The sequence below is a fragment of the Penicillium antarcticum genome (assembly GCF_028974205.1).
Source record: "Penicillium antarcticum strain IBT 31339 chromosome Unknown utg000009l_segment0_segment0, whole genome shotgun sequence".
NCBI lineage: Eukaryota > Fungi > Ascomycota > Eurotiomycetes > Eurotiales > Aspergillaceae > Penicillium > Penicillium antarcticum.
Window position 1 is genome coordinate 5,527,222 of NW_026695307.1, and position 19,241 is coordinate 5,546,462.

Below are 19,241 nucleotides of genomic sequence, written 5' to 3' on the forward strand. Positions count from 1 at the left end.
TTGCATACGGGACGGTTCAAAGCAAAGATTTAACTTACGTCAGCGAAGAGATCAAACCTGGAAAATTACAATCAATGACGGCAAGGGGTTTCTAGTATGGAGCTTCAAGAGCTTGGACCCTGCCCTGAATTGCGATGGCAAACACAGCCAGAATACAAGTTTAAGAGCCGAATGATCTAGATGCATTTGAAATGCGTCTGATGACTCAGAGGTGCTCGAGGGGCTGAGGAAAACTTACATCTTCCACAGCCAAGCCTGGCGTCGCATATCTTGCATAAACGGGTTAGCACGGTATTAAGTTTTCAAACGCTCATTGTTTAGCGCTCCATCGTGTCTGGAGCTAAACGTCATACAATGACTGTGGCAACAATCTGCTCCACCATCATTTGAAAGTGCAGGGTCTTCGGATCAGGTGCTACGAGAATCCACTGTGGTTTGTTGACAATTGAAATCCCGATTTCTGCAGGGACAAGGATATTGGCAGGTGGAATGATGATAAGCTTGAAATCGTGCAGCATGCATCACCTCATCTTTCGGCTGTATTGAGAGGCTTGATACATCACGGGCGATCCGCGCGTGGAAACATCGTTTCAAATGACTCCGAGTGTGCATGAGCCACCAGGGCTAGAAGAAGACTCGGAACCAATCCTTGCAAGCTAGGCCAACGCCGCGACGCAACACAACATAGGGCTGAGGCACAGCGAATGACTGCGCCACAAAGAATTTTGCAGCCTTGACGTGGGCGGGAATTTCCCGTCGGGAAGGTCTGCCAAGGGCTCTCGACTGGGTCAAAAGGGGGTCTAGGATACGGAAACCGCCTTCCGGCGCTGAAACATGGCCTTGAATGTGAGAGAAGACTATGACGGTGAGAGGAAGGGATCAGCCACAACAGCCCAGAATAGGTGCGAAAGGAGAAAAACCCGCGAACCATACAAAGTGCCAAGGCTCGGCTGGTCCCGCAGGAGAAAATCTCGCAAGTCACGCCGGTTATGTCAGCCATCGTGGCTGCCTGAGTGGAGTTTGAGAAGTCTAGAGCTGCCCAAAGAGGACTAGTGAGGTGGATTCCTTGGCGATTGACTTTTTTTCTTTAATTCCCCATACATCAAACACGCACATTCCTTATTTCTACTTCTCTATATCACCATGGTGACTTTCCTCCAGTTAAATGCTTCTGCTGTAGCATGCGCTGAGCTTTAACACTGTGTGTTGCCGACTCCAGTCCAAGCTCCCATCGATCCTATTCGCTTTCAACCCTTCTCCTTTCTGAGCTCTTGCCCTGCAAGCTTACCGACTCCAGCTCAACCTTTCTCACCGCATCGATAACAAAGACTCTGGCTTGTGCTATCTGACCTGGACATCTTCCAGTCCTTGCCTCGGGCCACCTCGTGCCAAGTGCACTTGCCGTCTCACATCCTTTGTCTCTCTTCAGGGGGTCTTCACCGAACCTCTGTGAACACGGAAGACCCGTCAAATTTCCATCTCAACCTTGAGTTTTAACTATTTTTTTTTCTGAATTTGTCACCATGGCTGTCGACTTATAGCCCATTCCAGCTCCTGGATTCCCTGCATTTCAGCGCTGTTTCTATATCTTGGACTTTCCCCCCGGCCTTTCGGGCACTCCAGTCAACGCGCATACTCTCTTATTCGGTCTTTGATACTACCCTTCACAATGGCCCCCAACCTCTTTCTCTGCGCGCGCACCATCTTCTGCCCTATCTACTGGTTCCAAAAGGGTGATCGCGACAGCACCCTCAAGGAACAACACTGGCAATCTCCCGTCCCCGGAACCTACAAGTTCTTCCCGGGTCGCGGATGGCATCTCGTCCACCGGGACGGATCTGAACACGACGAAAAAAAGCCAGCTGCGCTGGTCTACTGTCGTATCCTCCACCGCTACATGTTTGAATCTGAATTGGAGGAGCGCTGCCGTTGGTTCGATGCACCGCTGCACAAGGGCGCGCGCTCGGAAAAGCTGCGATTCTTCCTTCTTGACGACGGTGTTCACTGGGTTGCCGGCTGGGACGCCCACGGCAGTTTTATCCCTGGCCCTTACCCGAAGTGGTGGCTAGATGAGGATGGCTACACTATGCACCGTGGTGCTTCCCCCCTACCAGTGCCAATGTCTCCCGCTGCAGCAGTATCATTGCTGGCAAATTTGATTGAGCGATTGCTCTTTCTTTGTGAGGTTGCTTAGACAACCCATTCAATTGTGATTGGAACTTCCATCATATATCCTCCTAGCGCTGTTGTTTCGGTCTTGCGAAGCGTTCAAGCGTGTCCTCTTTGCTCATGATAACCTTCAAAAGTGCTCGGTTTCGGTTTTATGTTTGTGCTGGATTTTAATGTGTTCGGGTTATGGGTTATACCGAGGGTTTTTTTAATGCTACTTTCATGTCATAGATTTCAGGTTATTAGACTTTGGATCATCTAGGCGTTTCAGATGATCAACATGGCGCACGTTTTTTTTTATATCTCCGTTCAGCGCCTTGCATTTTCAGATGATGATCAATACGAATTAAGACAAAACGTCTTATTACCGCATATCTTTCCTATTCCTAGTAATCATATCACACCGCATCATCGACCAGGGCCTCTGCCGCGTCGTCTTATGTTTTGACTCTCGCAACCAATGAGCGCGCAGCCAATACCTTATTCCAGCCGATAAGACCCGACTATATACAAGTCTACTCATATTCATGCTCCCACATACATCAATGTTACCTCACAACTTCGCCCCCTCATTAACAAGCAATTTCTCCAGCCCCTCTCTAACCCGTCCCTCCATACCCCCCTTCCCAACGCGCATAGTCTCCCTGAGCACAAAAACATGCGTATAAGTCCCAACCATCTTAACCTCTTCGTCATCTTTCTTGAAGATCCCCACTTCCCACGTCACACTCGACTTGCTAAGCTTGTTCACGCGCAGTCCGACTTCTAGCAGATCCGGAAAGCGGACGGATGCAAAGAAGTCTGCTTGTGTGGACACTATTAGGCCGATTTGGTCCGCGCCTGCTGCTATCACTGACGACTGGCCTGGTTGTGGCTGTGCTTCTTTTGGCGCTGGGTTGTTCACGCTGAAGGGGTCCATGCCGCAGTGTTCGATTAGGTATGTGTTTGCGATTGTGTCGAAAAGGTGGGTGTAGACTGCGTTGTTGAGGTGGGCATACATGTCGTTGTCGAACCTGGGGTGCGTCAGGGCTATTTTCTATTGCGTTTAGAAGTGGGTGTTCATGGTTGGGCTTACCATCTCGTTTGGTGGACTTGGTGGTAGCCATAGTCGCTGCGCTTGCGCTGTTTCTTGGCCGAGTATTCTGGAGGTGCCATTGTGGATATTTTCAATGATATTTGTGTGGTTGGAAATTGGGTGTCTCTATGTTCTTAATATCTTGGAGCTTCTAGAGAATGAGGTTATCTCCGCGTTTTCACGGAGGCGATGAACCTCGGCATGTCGGTGATTAGGTAAGGATGTTGAAGATCTCCAGGGTTGGACATGTGGATTTCGTTCGTTTGTTGACGATGACTGCGCTCCACTCATTGTATGCTTCGGGCTTATAGATCTATACAATGTCATTCTTATACTCCGTACTTGGGCAGTCTATGGCCTGTATACAAGCATGAACCAATCAGAGTCTTGGATCTCCTTGAGTGTGGGGCGTACCTGATAACACGCGATAGAGATTTTACTTTTTTCTTTTCCCCAGACTTCAACTGCGCTCACTCTCTACTGTTCGATCTTGTGTCGATTCTCCCTCCTGGCTCCTTCACCTCGTATTACGGCCTATCTGCTGCGGCAAGGCAAACTCAAACTCCCGCCAAAGCCCACAATGGCCCTCATGAATGTCGACCAAGTGCCCCCCACCAAGCCCGTGGAGAAGAGCCCGGACGTGGTCGTGACTCCCTGCAATCCTTGGAAGGCGCCATACTATATGGATGGTGGCTTCCGTCGCATCAAGCCTTACCACTATACCTACAACACCAACTGCAAGGAGCGATGGCGCGGCCGTACGTTGGTCGAGATCTTCACGTCCGAGTTTCGCGATCGGAAGCCCGAGTACTATGTACGTTGATTGTTTGACACAGGAGAATCGCGAACTAACAATTACGAGAGATCCGCCCTTGAAAAAGGCCTTGTCACCGTCAATGGTGTGAGAGCCTACCCCGACACTATCATCAAAAACGGCCAAGTCATCTCCCACACCACCCACCGCCACGAGCCTCCTGTCACAAGCCTCCCTATTGGAATCATCTACGAAGATGAAGGTCTCATTGTCATTGACAAGCCCGCCGGTGTTCCCGTCCACGCTGCCGGCCGATACAACTTCAACTCGGTAGTAGAAATTCTGCGCGCAGATCGCGACCCCAATTTCGTACCTCGCCCATGCAACCGTCTCGACCGACTGACCTCCGGAATTATGTTCATCGGAAAAGACCCACAAGCCGCGGAGAAGATGGCCACCGCTCTCAAGTCGCGCACAGTACAAAAAGAGTATGTCGCGCGTGTCAAGGGCAAGTTCCCGGACGGCGTGGTAGTCTGCGACCAGCCCATCATGCAAGTAAGCCCGAAGCTCGGCCTGAACCGCGTCCGGGCCACGGGCAAGGAAGCTACTACCAAATTCCGCCGCCTGGCCTACTACCCTCCTGACGCAGGATCGGGATACAGCACCCCAGATGGCGAGCGCGCCGCTACGCCCCCTTCAACATCCCTTTTGAGCGAGACAGAAGGATACAGTATCGTGCACTGCTTCCCTCTTACCGGCCGCACCCATCAAATCCGAGTCCACCTCCAGTTCATGGGTCACCCCATCTCAAACGACCCCATCTACTCTAACAGACGTGTCTTCGGGCCGGGACTTGGCAAAGCCGAAGCAACTGACGAGCGCGACGAAGAAATCGTTGCCCGCTTATCTCTTATGGGAAAGACGGAAATCGCGGATACAGTCTCATACCGCACACATTTGACCGCAGCACCAAACGTGCCACCAGGTACAGACCCGGTCCTCGTCAACGAGATCATGTACCGCGAACAAGTCGCCGCGTCTGAAGACTACGCCAAGCGCAAGGGCGAGAAGCTATCGGGAGACCTCTGCGACGTCTGCGGTACGGAATTGTACTCAGACCCTGGTGCTCATGAACTCGGTATCTTCTTGCACGCTGTTGCGTACGCTGATAAAGACGGTGACTGGGGATACCGCAGTCCGATGCCTCACTGGGGTATGCCTCCGCATGGCTGTGAGGGACCCACCGAAGTGCCGGACTGGGTTCCAGCCGCTGAAGGCGAAGAAGTCGTCATTGGGCATGGCACTATTCCTGATGGACTGGGTGATGAGGATCACGCTGCTGATGCCAATACTGGGTCCATTCTCCTTGAGGGTGTTGGGCTTGTTAATATTGCCGAGGCAGCGCGTGTTCAGCAGCAGGCCGCAGAGGCGGCTGCGGAGGCGGCTACGGCTTAAGATTGAGGGTTGATATTCGTGGTTTCTTGTTGCAAACCGCTTATAAGTGACCCTATAGTCCATATCTCTGGTATGGGCGTCTTGATGATTCTTCATTGCCTTGAGCATGATTGGTTTGACGTGGAAAATTCATATGCATAGCGTTTTGGTGCATGATATATACGTTTACACTTGGTGTATTTGTGTCATGCCATGATATAATGATATAACTTATAGATCAAACATCGCAATTAGGAAAATGCTAGTTCATTGGCTCTGCTAATTATTAAAATAGAGTCCTGCTTTGATAATTGGCTCCATTCCAACAATAACCCGGCAATCATCATTCTTATACGGCGAACAGTCCTTTATTTGCTATATCTCCCCCACCATGAGGCTCAAACTAGGCTGGGCACGTCGGGCAACATCATTTCCACCGGGGGGGGCAAAGAAGTCCACTGTAGCCTTCAGTTCTGCAAACTACAATGAATCCCCAATGTCGTATCCCAATCGACATCCTCTTCTTAATAGCAAACATCCTCCCCCTCGAAGACCTCGTCCACCTCCTCCAAGCAATCCCCAATCTAAGCTTGAACCTCCCAACAAAACTCCTCAAAACGCAAGATAGTAACGGCAACACTCTCCTCCATCACCTAGCCTCATCAAACCTCTACATCCTAGCAACCCTTCTACCAAAACAGCACCCCCAAATCCTAAACACACCAAACTACGACGGCCAAACCGCCCTCCACAAAGCAGTCACAACCCCAAACCAAAGCCTCAATATAACATCCTATCTCCTCGACAACGGCGCAGATATCCAACCCAGAGATAACAGAGACGAAACACCCCTCCACCTAACGTGCCGCACACCATCCCCCATCTCATCCCAAATCCTCAAAATCTTTCTAAAAGCCAGCGCAGATCCCTCGCCCAGAAGTATCATTGGCTTCACACCCCTCCACGAAGCAATCCTCGCCCACCAACCCCCAGATACAATCAGGACCCTCATCAACGCAGGCGCAGACGTCAACGCAACAGCCGGTCGGAAAAGATGGACACCGCTCTTTTACGCTGTCCGCTTTAGCATTGAATCCCCATCAGAGGTTTTGATCAGCGCAGGCGCAGATCCAATGCCCGTCCTCGATGGAAATGAAAACGAAAACTACCAAGTCGAGGACAGGGACAACGTACGGAAATTCACATCCGCGGCAAGAGGGAGAGGAATCGAAATCTTAAAAACACTCCTGCAAGCCACTCCCAATCTCCAACAACGCGATATAGACGGCCGAACGGTTTTTTTAGAAACAGCCCGAGTAGGCGCGGACAAAGCTCTAGTCCTGCTGCTCAATGCTGGCGCATGCATACATGCTTGTGATATTAATAGACGTGATGCGCTATGTCTGGCTGCTAGTATGGGTCACTGGTCTACAGCGAAGAAGCTTGTTGAGGCCGGAGTGTCAGTTCTGCATCGAGATTCACAGGGACGGGATGCTGTGGACCTAGCGAAGTGGTTTGGGTTTGAGGATTTGGCGAGGATGTTGCGCTACGAAAAGAGGAAGAGAAGGCCTTTAAGGTGGGTTTTTGGGGTGGTTGGTTGGAGAGGGCAGAAGTGAATGGCTCGAACGGTGGAGTTAAATGTATGGGTATTTTTGCCCTTGGTTTGGACATTCCGTTGCTGTATGTACGCCTGTATATATCCAAAAGGTTGATCTTAATGTAAATCCCGAATGAAGCGCCTGATCGCTATCCCAACGCCATGTACCTTATATATACTCATGTTATCCATGGGTGGACAATGAGAGAAACTCCAGCAGCCATGAATCACCAATTTCAACTTATAGTATTTCCGAACACTGTCCCATGCGCTTCACTGCTGCATCTACCCGCCACAACATCGTGCCTGACTTCGTGCCGGGTGCAGGTTTGCCGCGCAGGACAGTTTTGGATGTTGTGCAGCGGGAGTCTGCGGTGAGACGGTACTGGATACACTCCGGGTCTGCAGCGCAGTAGTCGGCACAGTCGGGGAGAGAAGCAGGGGTCTTGGGACCCTTGTAATCCTCGTGGTTATCACCGTCCATGGCGAGATTATCCCAGTTATCCAAGTGATCGGCCAAGGTTGGACGGATGAGATTGCCAAAGATCTCAGCGTATGTTATTTGCGTCGAGTTCGTCTGTGAGAATGTTAGAACCACCCCAGTATCATCCAATAGCTCATCCAAAGTAATACTAACCGCAGCAAACCACATCTGCTCAAACCCCCAAACCCGATCCACATCCGCGGGAGTCATATGATGAAAAGTAAAAGGCGCATGACACCAAGGCATAACCCCAAATGCATCTCTAAGCATATCCTGCTCCCAAACCGACTGAGTCGTAACCCTAGGCCAAGACCAAGTAAGCCCAACCCCAACCTTGGCAAGCAACATGCCAAGCACACAATCACCCGCCCACTCGCGATCAGTGATCTCATCCCACTCACCAACATGAGCAGTATGATAATCAGCCGCAGCATGAATAGCGTCATGCGAAAGCACAAATCCAGACCCACCATGCGCAAAAAGATTCGGCCCAATCTGCATCTGATTACCCAGATACAACTTGTCACTCGAATCAAACTGAGCAAGCCAGGCGAGCAAATTCGACCAGATGGGATACGTATCCGCTTCGAGGAAGACGAACCAGGACGCATCGGGGCGCGCGTGGCGCGCTGTGTGGATCATCGGTAGGAATTTCCACTTGTCAAGCTTCCAGCCTGGATTATCGCTCATTCCGGACGGGCCGTTGGCTACTTTTTGGTGGTCTTGCGACGTGAGGGCCGTGTGGCCTCCTGCGCGGGCCCGGTTGTATAGTGCAAAGTCGATGTTGGATTGTTTTAGGGTGTCGGAGACGTTGGCGAAGACGTCGTAGGTGCGCACGCCGGCTATTTCTTCTTCGTAGTCTGAGACTATGATTTTGTGTGGGATGCAGCGGAGGGTGGTGCGGAGGTGGACGGGGACTTTGTCTTGCGCTTCTGTTATGCCAGTTTTTATTACTACTAGGATGTTTTCCATGCCTGGTAGTGGTGGACATGTACTTGGGACATGGTCTGTTGCGGACGGTGAAGAGGAGGTTTTGGTTGTGGTTGCTTCGCTTGAGGTTTTGCTTTCGATCTGTAGACCTAGGGCTGGTTCGTTCACGTCCTGCGTGGCATTTGACCCTAGGTCTGCGTGGATGAAGTGTAGTATCAGGAGGATTAGGACCACCGGGACTAGGATTCCCCAGCGACCATATCGGGCTGGGAGAGGCATTGCGGAGGGTCGAAAGATGCAAGGAACAGAAGAAAAGGCACAGCAATTCAATCAATCTAAACAGGGAAAGTGTCGGCCCCCATTGCCTGGAGTTTAGGAGTTGGAGATATGAGGGGACCTCGAGTCTTTAAGTCATGGCGCGTGGGGGCTGTCTTAGGCTGACATCCACTTCAGCTAGTCGCACCACTAAGGCTCTTGGACCTGTCAACCGGTCGCAATCCAAGGCAACTGTATCCTGTGTTGCGACCTGCGCTGTGTCCTCTGCATCGGAGTCGCTCTGCCCGTGTCACGTAGCGTCACTGGTGGGTCTGTCGATCTGAAACGTGTGCAAAGTGATCGCCTCATATTGCAAAGTCCCAGATGTTTCACTTTGGCTGATCACTTCCACGGTCAGGATGAGACACTATGGAAGATAACTGATGGCTAGGGGACATCGGTGATCTTGGGACCGATATCAGGGGACATTTAGGGCTAAACCAGGGTTCACTTGACGGGTTCATCCCCTCTACGCGTACAATGTTGAACAGATCAGACTACAATCTGCCACACCTAATTCCTGGAATATGATAAACCGGATGTTTTGGCAATTTTTGTTGTCATTTCAGAGAACAATCTCTCGCTGTTTAAGCGCCCGGCACTATGACCAAGCCCGAGGACATGCCCACAATCCTTAAATTTCGTAATCGCCGGAGATAATAGCACCGATCAAAAACCCCCGACCCTCGACACCTAACATAAATGAACTTTTGGTTGCATTTAAGCCTCGGTGGTGACACGGCCCTTGGCGTTGGTGACCTTGACACCGAGAGCCTTGGCCTTCTCAATAATGTCAACACGCTTGCGGGAAGAGACGGCGTGACCGATCCTGTTGGTTGTTAGTCAACTGTAGCCACCAATTGGGTATATGTATCGGGCGGAACGTACTCGGCAGCGAAGGTGCGGTTGTGCATGAGGAGGAGCTCAACGTCCTTGGTGTTGTGGACGAGGAAAGCCTTGTGGCCGGAGGGCATCATGTGGCGGGTCTTCTTGTTGGATCCGTAACCGATGGAGGGCATGGCCTGCTGGCCCTTGAAGCGACGACGCTGGGCATTATCAATACCCTGGGGCTTGCGCCACGAAGCGCTATACAACGATATTAGCTTTGATTCGCTGTTGCTGGTGTGAATGTAGAGCTTACCCGACACGCATGAACCGGTCAGACTGGTGACGGTTGAAGCGGTTGGTGCCTATTGCGATCAATGTCAGTCCTCCATTCTAGTTCGTAAATTTGATCGGTGATGCGTTGTGCAGAACCAAAACCCGGGCGCGAAAGTCTCTGACTCTGCAGAGGTTCCCTTCAAGTCGGGTCTTGGCTTCGATGTTTTCGAATTTTCAAATGTCGCCCGTCGATCTCAATAACATATTGATTCTTTCCAAACAATTCTCCAAGCAGTGATTCGTTTTTCCAGGTTGTTGAAATCTCCATGTAATCGATGATCGAAGGGCGACGGGATCGGGATGTAGAGGGAGAGCGACATACGCTTCTTCACGATAGGAATGTGCTTCTTAGCGGCGACCATCTGGAAAGAAATTAGTGACTGAGACGACAAAGAATCGGCGATCAAAAACTCACCTTGTCGGTATTTCAGGGTCTCGCCGGGCGTTCGAGAGTTGTCGTGTCGGAGTTCAATCTCGAAAACTTCTCTCTCAGGTTCTCCGGCGCAGAGTGGGAGACCCACACTAGTGCGCTTTGGGCGAGCTAAGCGAAGCGGTGGCTTAGGTCAGCGTAGGGCAGTGTGTACGGCTGCGCCCTAGCCCTAACTCCTCTTTGGGATTTTATATCGGGTTAGCGCATTTTCTATACATTGAGTCTCATGTCGAGTTGAAGTTGTTATGTTCATAGTTGAAGATAGTCTATACACTCTTTACTGCAAATTCAACTGAACCTTCTCTCCATCTTTCTCACCACTCTGCAACATCTGCTCCAAAAGCTCAAGGTCAGCCAACGCCTCTTGGGGCGACTGTCGGCTGGCAGGCTTCCCATTGATGATGGAAGTCGCAAACTCCGCCACCTCAGGGGCGACGCCTCTACCATCAAACTCAATAGTGTTCAGAACACCATTGACAGTAACATCATCAAAATTCAAAGTCACAACACCCTTCTCACAAGCGAACTCAAACACTTGGTCACTAAACGTTGATCCCCAAGACAGGGAAACAACACCCGTAGCACCAGTGTCAGTCTTAACAACGGCATCTACGGTGTCAACCGGAGGGAGATGAGCCTGCTGCAACTGCGAGTGCGCTGACAGAGTTTTGATATGCACATCAGATCCCAGGATCAGACGTAGACCAGCAACCATGTGCACGCCTCCATCCAAGAGGAATCCACCCTGGTACCCAGGAGTCTTACGCCAGGCAGTTTCTATCACATGGCAATATCAGTATAATCATCTCCCATGAACTCTCGCCATCTCTGGCTCGGGAAATAGGAATAGAAATACATACTGTAGTACTTGTTATCGGCCGTAACAAGGTTATGAACATTAACCCTAAAGTTCAAAACCTTCCCCAAAGCCCGCACCTGCTCAGCCGCAAAGATAAACTTAGTCAGATAGCGGAAGTTCTCACCAACAGCCCAGAAGACCTTGGCCGTATCGATATTCGTCCGATACCACTGCAAAAGCTCCTGCGCCGTGGCGATATCCTTCGCGATGGGCTTCTCGGATAAGACATGCTTCCCTGCAAGCAGGGCTTTGCGGATGAAGGCTGGTTGAACTAGGATTGGAAGACTGGATTGTGTTAGCTTGACTTTAACTTGCAACTTAAAGTTCCTTCTAGTGAATAGAGTAGAATGTTGAGGATGGAGCGGGGGGAGGGCGTATGTACGCAATAATCACAGCGCCGATATCAGACCGAGCTAGAAGGTCATCATAAGACTTATCCGCGCCTGAATCCTCAGAGTAGAGGTCCACGCCGGATACGCCACTTGCGAGGTCCTGGGCCGATTTCAGAGATCGAGAGTAGATGGCCTTCAGGGAGAAATGTTCCGCTGCTTGGACGGCTGGCTGCAGTGGGCGTTAGCCATATCCATGGACTGTACATATGTGGAAATTCATGTAAGGTGTTTGATCATACCAAGTGTTGTTCTTTCGCGAAGAGGCCTATTCGAGGTGTTAGTTCGGGTGTGCTGTATATACATGTATCAAGGTGGGGAATGTGATGAACGTACCGCTGCCGATGATAGCCACGCCGGTTGACATGATTATTGTAGATAGGAGAGAATAGATATAGACTAGGGGGATATAAAAGAGAGTCAATTCAGAAATTATGCAGAAATGCCGTCGATTAAAGGGTCCGGCAAGTGGGGGAATGGAACATTCGAATGTTCTGAGCCACTTTGGGAGACTTGGGGAAGGTCCAACCTCAGCCTCACGTCATTGCAATTTTCTACTTCGGTACGCGGAGACTCCGTTTCCAATGGAGTTATATTATATGGTACACTATTCAAGTTCACTTAATTAGTATGCTACCATGAATCAAACACCTACCCAATAATCCAACAGGGGAAATCCAAAATCCCCAAATCCAGAAAAACGCCAGGGTAATCCAATCCATCATCCAAAAAGTCCAATCATATCGTCGTAACGAACAAAATCCAAAAACAAAATAGAGCAGAACAGAACAACCAAACAATAAGAAAACAAAGGCAAACCAGAACCAGTCCAAATATCAGGTCTCCTACTGCTGATTAACCAAGGCCCTCAACCTCTCAACTCGAGCCATAGCATTCTCCAACCTCTCCAACCTACTCCTCTTCTCAACATCCCTCCGCTCCAGCACGGCAACCCTCTCCTCAAGCTTCGCGCGCGCCTTGCGCTCCTGCGCAACCATCTCATTCGCCTGACTAAACAGTTGAACGGTCAACTCCTCCAGCTCGGTACTCGCCTGCGACAATTGGCTTTCGGCCGCTTTGCGCAGCCCTTGTTCGCGTTCTAGGGCGTCTTGGAGTTCGGAGGTGTTGTCGCTGCTAGCTGGGGAGGCGGAGATTTGTGCGGGGTGGGCGTGGTTGGGATGGTGCGGGAGCGTTGGTGTGGCTGGGGGTGGGACTGAGGTTGAGGTTGGTGGTGGTGGTGTTGCCGCTGAGGCTGTTGTGCTTGTGCTTGTTGGGGTTGCGCTGCTGCGGCGGTAGGGGAGGAGTGAGGTTAGGGTTGCTAGGCGGCTGTGGTAGGTTGCTGTCGTTGTTGATGTTTCTGGGGAGGTTGTTGGTCGGGGTTGATCTTGCGGTGTGGAGTTTGAGGTTGAGGTTGATGGTGGGAGGGAGGCGCTGCTGCGTGGTGTTGTGTAGTTTTGTGCTTGTGATTGTGCGCGTAGTCGTCGGAGTTCGTCTTCGTATTCGGTGAGTTTCGTTGCTGTCGGGCGCGGAGGTTAGTTGGTTTGTTCTGGGTGACGTGGTGAGGTGAAAAGAGAAGGGTAGAAAGGAGTGTTGTGTTCTTCTTGTAGGGGAAGTATAGAAAGGGTATTCTTTTTTGTCGCATGCTGCAGAGTAGACTCTTCAGGGCAGACCCTGCGGCTCTTTAAAGAGGGATCACACTGCTTACCTGTCGCCGAAGCGCGAGCTGTCAACATATGCAGCTGCCCCTCTAACTCGTGGATTCGATCCTGAGCCCCAGAATCATGAAGTCCTTCACCCCAGCACATGGGACATTGCTTCTCAGATACAGCGACACCCTTCATAGTTCCAACAAGTGTGGTGGTCGTGAGCATGGAAGTGGTCGTAGCCGACATGACATGGGTCTTACCCCGGGATCAGGGTAAGGTTTAGGGTAACGAGTGGGGAAAGCGAACAACGGTTAAGAAGTCAAGAGTGACGAGAAAACTAGATACTATCCAGCTGAATATGAAGGAGTGAATAGCCTTGGCTTGGACACTGAGACTAGGAATGTCCTTTGAAGGGGCCAACTCCATACCGGCCACTCTATTTCGGCTGGGCCAATCGCATCACAGTGCCTGTTTCAAGGATAATTTCATTGTTTCATTTGGCTGGTGATCTGCATTTATTGCGTATGCCATGCATGTCATTATATTCTCTCTCACTATTAAATGTATCCTATACATGTGCGTATACATGGACGTTGGTGGATCTTGACTCCGAACCCGACTTCAATATATTGACTTCAATATACTCCGTAATATCGCTAAATTTAGACCCAACTCTAACCACATCGGAAGTATGGTGAGTCTCAAATTTCAGTGAAACTGTTCAGCCCTACTTTGAGGCAATGTCAGTCTCGACCTTACGTTACAGAAGAAAAAGACTGTCAACGAAGACTACATTTCATTCTATGATGGAAGGGGAGCGAGGAGCAAACATGACCGTAAAGAAACAACTGGAGATGCAAAATCCAATCTATCGATTAAGACAGTCGAGAGAAAGAGAGAACAGGAATTGATTGTCGTCAGCATTGTGCTCATCACTATCTCATCTCTCATCTCTCAAGGGCATCTTGATCGCGTGGCCGAGAAGGTCGAAAGAGAAGGGCAACATCAACACCCCAACTCCTAGACCCGACACGGCAGACAGGTTGACGAGAAAGAAACAGGACCACCTGTGGTCAATCGAAACAAACACAGAAAAAATGGAAACAGATGAAAGAAGAATGGAACATGTATTCATTTCGCATCGGCTGTAATGGTCATGGGCAGATCACACGAATCACGCATGGGAATAATAGCTAGATAGCGAACAAGACATAAAAAATGAAACTTTTCGGACTGCCAGATCATCATAGCGAGGACTAGATGTGTATCGAAAATCTAGCCCACGAAAAAGAAAAAGAGATCATGAAACCAAGGAGTAGAGACGTGGCAAGGGCAAGGACAAGGACAAGGACAAGGAGAGAACAAAGCTCAAACAGAATAGCAACCGTCGCGCACTTTGTATGAGCGGGACAGATGGCAATTATGAGTGACTTACCCTGGTGACACTTTTGGCGTGAAAACACCGGAGAGACTCGTTTAATCCATCTGCGTGGCCTTGAGCATAAGAATCGGCGGTCGCTTCGGGGTATCGATAGGTCTATGCGAATCCACGACCAGTCTGTCCACGGCGGGCGTTGCGCTGCTTGCCCACCGTCACCGTGCTCCATCCCTCGTCGTCACCAGCAGCGGCAGCCTCGCCGGCCGGGGCGCGCCAGTTGCCGTTGGTGGTCTCCTTCTCTGCTTCGGCGGGGGCCGCGGCCTCCTCTGGCTCCTTGTCGGCGCTCATGCCGCTCTCGTCCTCGCCGCTCCGTCGGAGAATCTCAAAGTTACCCCCACCCTTGGGGGTCTCGAGAACGTCCTTGCCATTGTGGTCCACAGCGGTGGTTGATTTCTCCTCCTTGGCGGTCTTTTGCTTCTCGGCCTTCTCGGCCTTGACCTTGTCATCAGCCTCCTTCTTTTGACGAATGGCAAGCTGGCGTCTCTCCTCCACCTGGCGCTCACGGGTGGCAGTGTCAATGGGGCGAGCGGCACCGAAGGGGCTGGCCTTGGAGTCACCGGCGGAGGCGGAGGCGGCGGCGCCCTCGGCAGGGGTTGTGCGCTTCTGCAGGTTCAGCTTGGGGCGGGTAGCGGGAGCGGCAGGGGTGGCGGAAGGAGAAGCGGGGCTGGTGGGCTCCTTGGGAGTTTCGTCAGGGCGCATTCTGGCGCGCCACTGGTTGTCCATATCGGCGGCAGTGGGTGTGGGCTCCGGGCGGACATGCTCGGGGCGGGGAGGACGAGAGCCCTCATCCTGAGAGCGACCCTCACCCCAAGCGGCCTCGTTCCTGCGGAAGCCGGAGTTGGGTCCATCGTTGCTAGTGGGGCGGCCCTCGCGGGGCGGGCCTGCAGGGGGCGAAAGGGGGCCCTTGCGCTCCCAGTTGTTGAAATCGCGAGGCTTTCCATCGGACTCGAAGTTGCTGCGACGGCCACCGCGGTCGCTGCCGGCATCAGAGGCGGCATCCATGCCACGTCCGAAGCTGGATCGCTCGGGAGCACGGCGCTGGGGCAGGTCGGGGAGAGGGCCACGGCGGGACCAGTCAAGGTCACGTCCTTCCATGCGAGATTCCTTGGCTACATAGCGTGTCAGTTGGACCGCCTTTCGTGGTCTTTCTTGAGAACTTACGAGGCTCGGCAACACTGGTACGGATGGAGCGTCCCTGGAGGCTGGAACCAGACAGATCCAGAGCCTTCTGCAGACCCTCAACGGTCTCGAACTCGACGTATCCGAAGCCCTTGGGGGCCTTGGTCAGCTTATCCTCCACAACACGGACATTTGTCACTCCACATCCAGCGAACAGATCGGAGATATCAGCCTCGGTGGCTTCGAAGGAAAGGTTGCCAACGTGGCAAGTGTAGGGAGGTTGGGTAGGAAGATCGAGAGGCTCTCGAACGGCGTATCCACCACGAGACTCGCGCTCTATTCATTGTCAGATCTCATCCTGCATATGCGGTGCGGAGAGCGTCATACCAAAGCCACCAGGACCGGAGCCGAACATGTCACCACCGGCGGGGCGACGGTTGAAAGTGGAGGTCAAAGGCTGGGCTGTTCAGATCGTAAGTGATTATCCAATACAGGTATAGGCATGCGATATCGGCACTACATACTGGCTGCACATATTGTTAGTACGATTCCGTTTGTTCAATGACGGGGGATCTGCAACATACATGGAAGGGGCATATCCTCCATCTCATCAGCCCAGGAGCCGAGGCCTATGTCTGTCAGTCACCACCTCGTTTCCTCGAATTTTCGGGTCGCTCACTTTCGTCAGCCAAAAAGGCGCCCATGGACATCTTCTGGGACTTTGCTTTGGGAGCTAAACATATTAAGTTAGCAGTCGCCCATGAAGCCAAAGAACAACGGTCTGGAACGAACCCATGATTGCGGTTGGAAAGAAAGAAACGCGCGGGATTTGTGCGCGCTTCTTAGGCGGTAAGGTAGAGAGGAAGGGATGGAAATGAGGAAATTCAAAGAGACTTGGTAAAAGACCAAGAGTAAAAATCAGAAGTTGAGTTCAATATCTTCAACCCACAGTGGAAAAGTTGGTAGAGGGGAAGTCGGCTGCGGCATGGAAGTGGACGGGTTACTAAATTTTTAGTGATGACGCTAGCCCAATCAGAGCCGCGAGATCGGTCTATACACATTTGAGTATTCTGAGCACGAAGTGAACACTGACGAATAGGTAGAATTTGTTGATACTTGTTTGGAATGGCTTGTCAGTCTTGGACTTGTCTTTTGTCTAACAGTTCAGTGTTCATCTCTTATCTCCCCACGTTCTCGGCTGAAAATATACTCATGTATGAGACAATATAGGTCCGAAGACAGGCGTAATTGGTTGGCCCTTGTTACACTAGATGCTCATGAAATTACATTTAACTTGCTGTACTCGCTTGCAGAACTCAGTGGTACCATAGGCCCGACTCTTGGATCGTGTCGTTTCACTGCTACACTAGGGCTGCAATTATAGGCTTGTAACAGGTTTATTAACAGGGCTAGCAACTCACAAAGATGAAAGATATCGGTACTTAAATCGCAGGTACATTTCAATCTAAGACCCTTACATAGCACGCCGTATAGGCTTTCAGGCAGCTTAAAACCCAGCATCATGTTCTATTGAGATGCTCGAATGAAGTCTTCATCGTACAGTTTGAGTTCACACGGAGTGACATTATATAAATGGGTCAGTACGTTGGAATAAAGGATCTCTTCATCAAGAAGAGTTGAGGGAAAACCATGATCGTGGGGTAGGTAGTCTTGCAAGTGATCACCTGCTGCAGTGTGGGGATATATATCTGCTCAGGAACAGGATTCTGGGAGATCTTCAACCCCACCACATGATAAACTGGGGAAGAATAGACATCATGCCCCAATTATTGAACATATCTATCTATATTTGTCTGATTATTACTGTTTGATTCTCATATCGCCAGGGCTGAAAAACGAACATTACATAATCAACACGTATCACGTGCCAGATAGTTTCTATCTTGGCTTCCTGCTTCGATAATGGAAAATAGTCCCTAGCATTATTGAATTTCCAAGCGAAAGGAATTTCTGATGCATCACCCGAGTTAATCGCAACATGGGCGACCAAAACAAACAAGATGGCGATTTCTACTCCAATGCTCTCGTGTCTGCAGCCAAAGTGGGAGCCCTGAGCGGTTAGTATTGGCCTGTCCCGGACAACCAGTATCGGAGCTCGAAGCGCTGACGTATATTATAGGAGGCGCTGGTCTGCTCTATGGCGGAGCTGCAGGAGTTATCAGATCACCCAACCCCATGATCCATTCACTATCATGCGGCATCCATTGGTTTGCATGCGGCTCAACCTTCTGGTGTATGTGAAACCAGGGTTTTTTTTTTTCGATATCGCTGTCTAACCTTTGACGCAGGGCTTCGAAGCAATATCATCAAGCTTCACTACCAAGATAAAACCTCACCCAAGGAGCGCACCTACATCAGCGCTCTATGCGGTGGCATCGCAGGCGGAAGTGTAACGAAGCTTATGGGTACGGTCTCCCGCTTTGGAAGCATCTCCTGTAACAAGATCTCTAACCAAATCCTATAGGAGGCCGGCTGGTTCCGGGCGCCGTCATTTTCTCGCTACTTGGGTTCTGTGGCCAGAGTGTCTTCAACCGAGTCGACGCCTGGCAGATGGCCAATGCAAACAATACCTCCAAGCCCCTTGTACAACGAATGGCGGAGTCCAAGTGGATTCCTCTACGGACTCTCTCCGACGAAGAGTACCGGGGTATGCTGGGTGAGAAGTTGTTGAGTGTCGAGGCGGAGATTGCCTTGCTCGATGACAAGATCGCAGAGCTGGAGAAGACTCGCCCTGTCCTTGCTTCCCCCGCAAACTGACCCTGCTATCATCCGAGCTCACCTGTGTTACACTGTCCACCGACTATTCCGGCAATGGGTGAACTGCAGTGCACAGACAACCTTCCAAGGTCGGGACCCTGAAGCATTGTACATGTCAGCTTGAACATGCTGGAAAGGAAATAAGGGAATTAAGAAGAACTGTATAATTTTGTATGATATCAAGAGTGCCAAGCTCAATATAAAAAACGGCAAAATGATCTCCCCTGAGCGAAATCTTGGGTCGCGTGTCGATCTTGAACCACTAAAAAGGAGAACTCCATTGTTTTGCAGGTAATCAGCCTCAATACATGTAGACTATAAGCGAGATGCAATAGCAGGGATATCAATAGCCACAGCTAGAGAACAAAGCCAAGAGCGATAAGCTGGTTGGAGGGGATTAATTAGTGTTCCGCTTTTTTGGCCAGTTCCGCCTTGTCCGATAGCCCACCTGTCACTTTCTCCGTATTCCCCGGCATGATTCCTCAACACTCTCCTTTGCCTGGTGTGCAGTTCTTACTGACACTTTGATGAAGTCGCTGTGGAATCTGGAATCTGTGATTCCCCCCCAGACTGACAGAGATCGGACCACCTAAACCGATCCAATTGAACTCGACCGCAATACCCTCAACCTCAATGTGCGACTCGAACGTGTCTGTCTGAGAT

At 50.9% G+C, this 19,241-nt stretch overlaps 9 protein-coding genes across 9 annotated transcripts; 4 read left to right on the top strand and 5 right to left on the bottom strand.

Moving 5' to 3' along the window:
• Positions 1-1,669: 1,669 nt before the first annotated feature.
• On the top strand, positions 1,670-2,194 carry N7508_010435 (uncharacterized protein; the record flags this gene model as incomplete). The annotated part of the gene is made up of 1 exon (XM_058468495.1): positions 1,670-2,194. One exon carries the CDS (start codon positions 1,670-1,672, stop codon positions 2,192-2,194), a length of 525 nt encoding a protein of 174 aa, XP_058316341.1.
• A 528-nt stretch (positions 2,195-2,722) lies between these two features.
• N7508_010436 (acyl-CoA thioesterase) lies at positions 2,723-3,324 on the bottom strand (the record flags this gene model as incomplete). The annotated part of the gene is made up of 2 exons (XM_058468496.1): positions 2,723-3,182; positions 3,245-3,324. 2 exons carry the CDS (start codon positions 3,322-3,324, stop codon positions 2,723-2,725), a joined length of 540 nt encoding a protein of 179 aa, XP_058316342.1.
• A 500-nt stretch (positions 3,325-3,824) lies between these two features.
• Positions 3,825-5,453, top strand: N7508_010437 (pseudouridine synthase family protein; the record flags this gene model as incomplete). The annotated part of the gene is made up of 2 exons (XM_058468497.1): positions 3,825-4,058; positions 4,107-5,453. The coding sequence occupies 2 exons, from the start codon at positions 3,825-3,827 to the stop codon at positions 5,451-5,453; spliced, it is 1,581 nt and encodes a 526-aa protein (XP_058316343.1).
• Positions 5,454-5,917: 464 nt separating this feature from the next.
• On the top strand, positions 5,918-7,048 carry N7508_010438 (ankyrin repeat domain-containing protein; the record flags this gene model as incomplete). The annotated part of the gene is made up of 1 exon (XM_058468498.1): positions 5,918-7,048. The coding sequence occupies one exon, from the start codon at positions 5,918-5,920 to the stop codon at positions 7,046-7,048; it is 1,131 nt and encodes a 376-aa protein (XP_058316344.1).
• Positions 7,049-7,270: 222 nt separating this feature from the next.
• Positions 7,271-8,722, bottom strand: N7508_010439 (uncharacterized protein; the record flags this gene model as incomplete). Its single annotated transcript, XM_058468499.1, has 1 exon — positions 7,271-8,722. The coding sequence occupies one exon, from the start codon at positions 8,720-8,722 to the stop codon at positions 7,271-7,273; it is 1,452 nt and encodes a 483-aa protein (XP_058316345.1).
• A 733-nt stretch (positions 8,723-9,455) lies between these two features.
• On the bottom strand, positions 9,456-11,964 carry N7508_010440 (uncharacterized protein; the record flags this gene model as incomplete). Its single annotated transcript, XM_058468500.1, has 9 exons — positions 9,456-9,587; positions 9,647-9,844; positions 9,900-9,948; positions 10,242-10,415; positions 10,668-11,126; positions 11,210-11,493; positions 11,591-11,769; positions 11,840-11,865; positions 11,934-11,964. The coding sequence occupies 9 exons, from the start codon at positions 11,962-11,964 to the stop codon at positions 9,479-9,481; spliced, it is 1,509 nt and encodes a 502-aa protein (XP_058316346.1). The 3' UTR covers positions 9,456-9,478.
• A 478-nt stretch (positions 11,965-12,442) lies between these two features.
• Positions 12,443-13,489, bottom strand: N7508_010441 (uncharacterized protein; the record flags this gene model as incomplete). The annotated part of the gene is made up of 2 exons (XM_058468501.1): positions 12,443-13,113; positions 13,303-13,489. 2 exons carry the CDS (start codon positions 13,487-13,489, stop codon positions 12,443-12,445), a joined length of 858 nt encoding a protein of 285 aa, XP_058316347.1.
• Positions 13,490-14,780: 1,291 nt separating this feature from the next.
• N7508_010442 (translation initiation factor 4B) lies at positions 14,781-16,596 on the bottom strand (the record flags this gene model as incomplete). The annotated part of the gene is made up of 7 exons (XM_058468502.1): positions 14,781-15,790; positions 15,843-16,136; positions 16,188-16,262; positions 16,325-16,327; positions 16,385-16,429; positions 16,480-16,533; positions 16,593-16,596. 7 exons carry the CDS (start codon positions 16,594-16,596, stop codon positions 14,781-14,783), a joined length of 1,485 nt encoding a protein of 494 aa, XP_058316348.1.
• Positions 16,597-17,799: 1,203 nt separating this feature from the next.
• On the top strand, positions 17,800-18,578 carry N7508_010443 (uncharacterized protein; the record flags this gene model as incomplete). Its single annotated transcript, XM_058468503.1, has 4 exons — positions 17,800-17,878; positions 17,941-18,054; positions 18,110-18,226; positions 18,286-18,578. The coding sequence occupies 4 exons, from the start codon at positions 17,800-17,802 to the stop codon at positions 18,576-18,578; spliced, it is 603 nt and encodes a 200-aa protein (XP_058316349.1).
• Between the last annotated feature and the right edge of the window lie 663 nt (positions 18,579-19,241).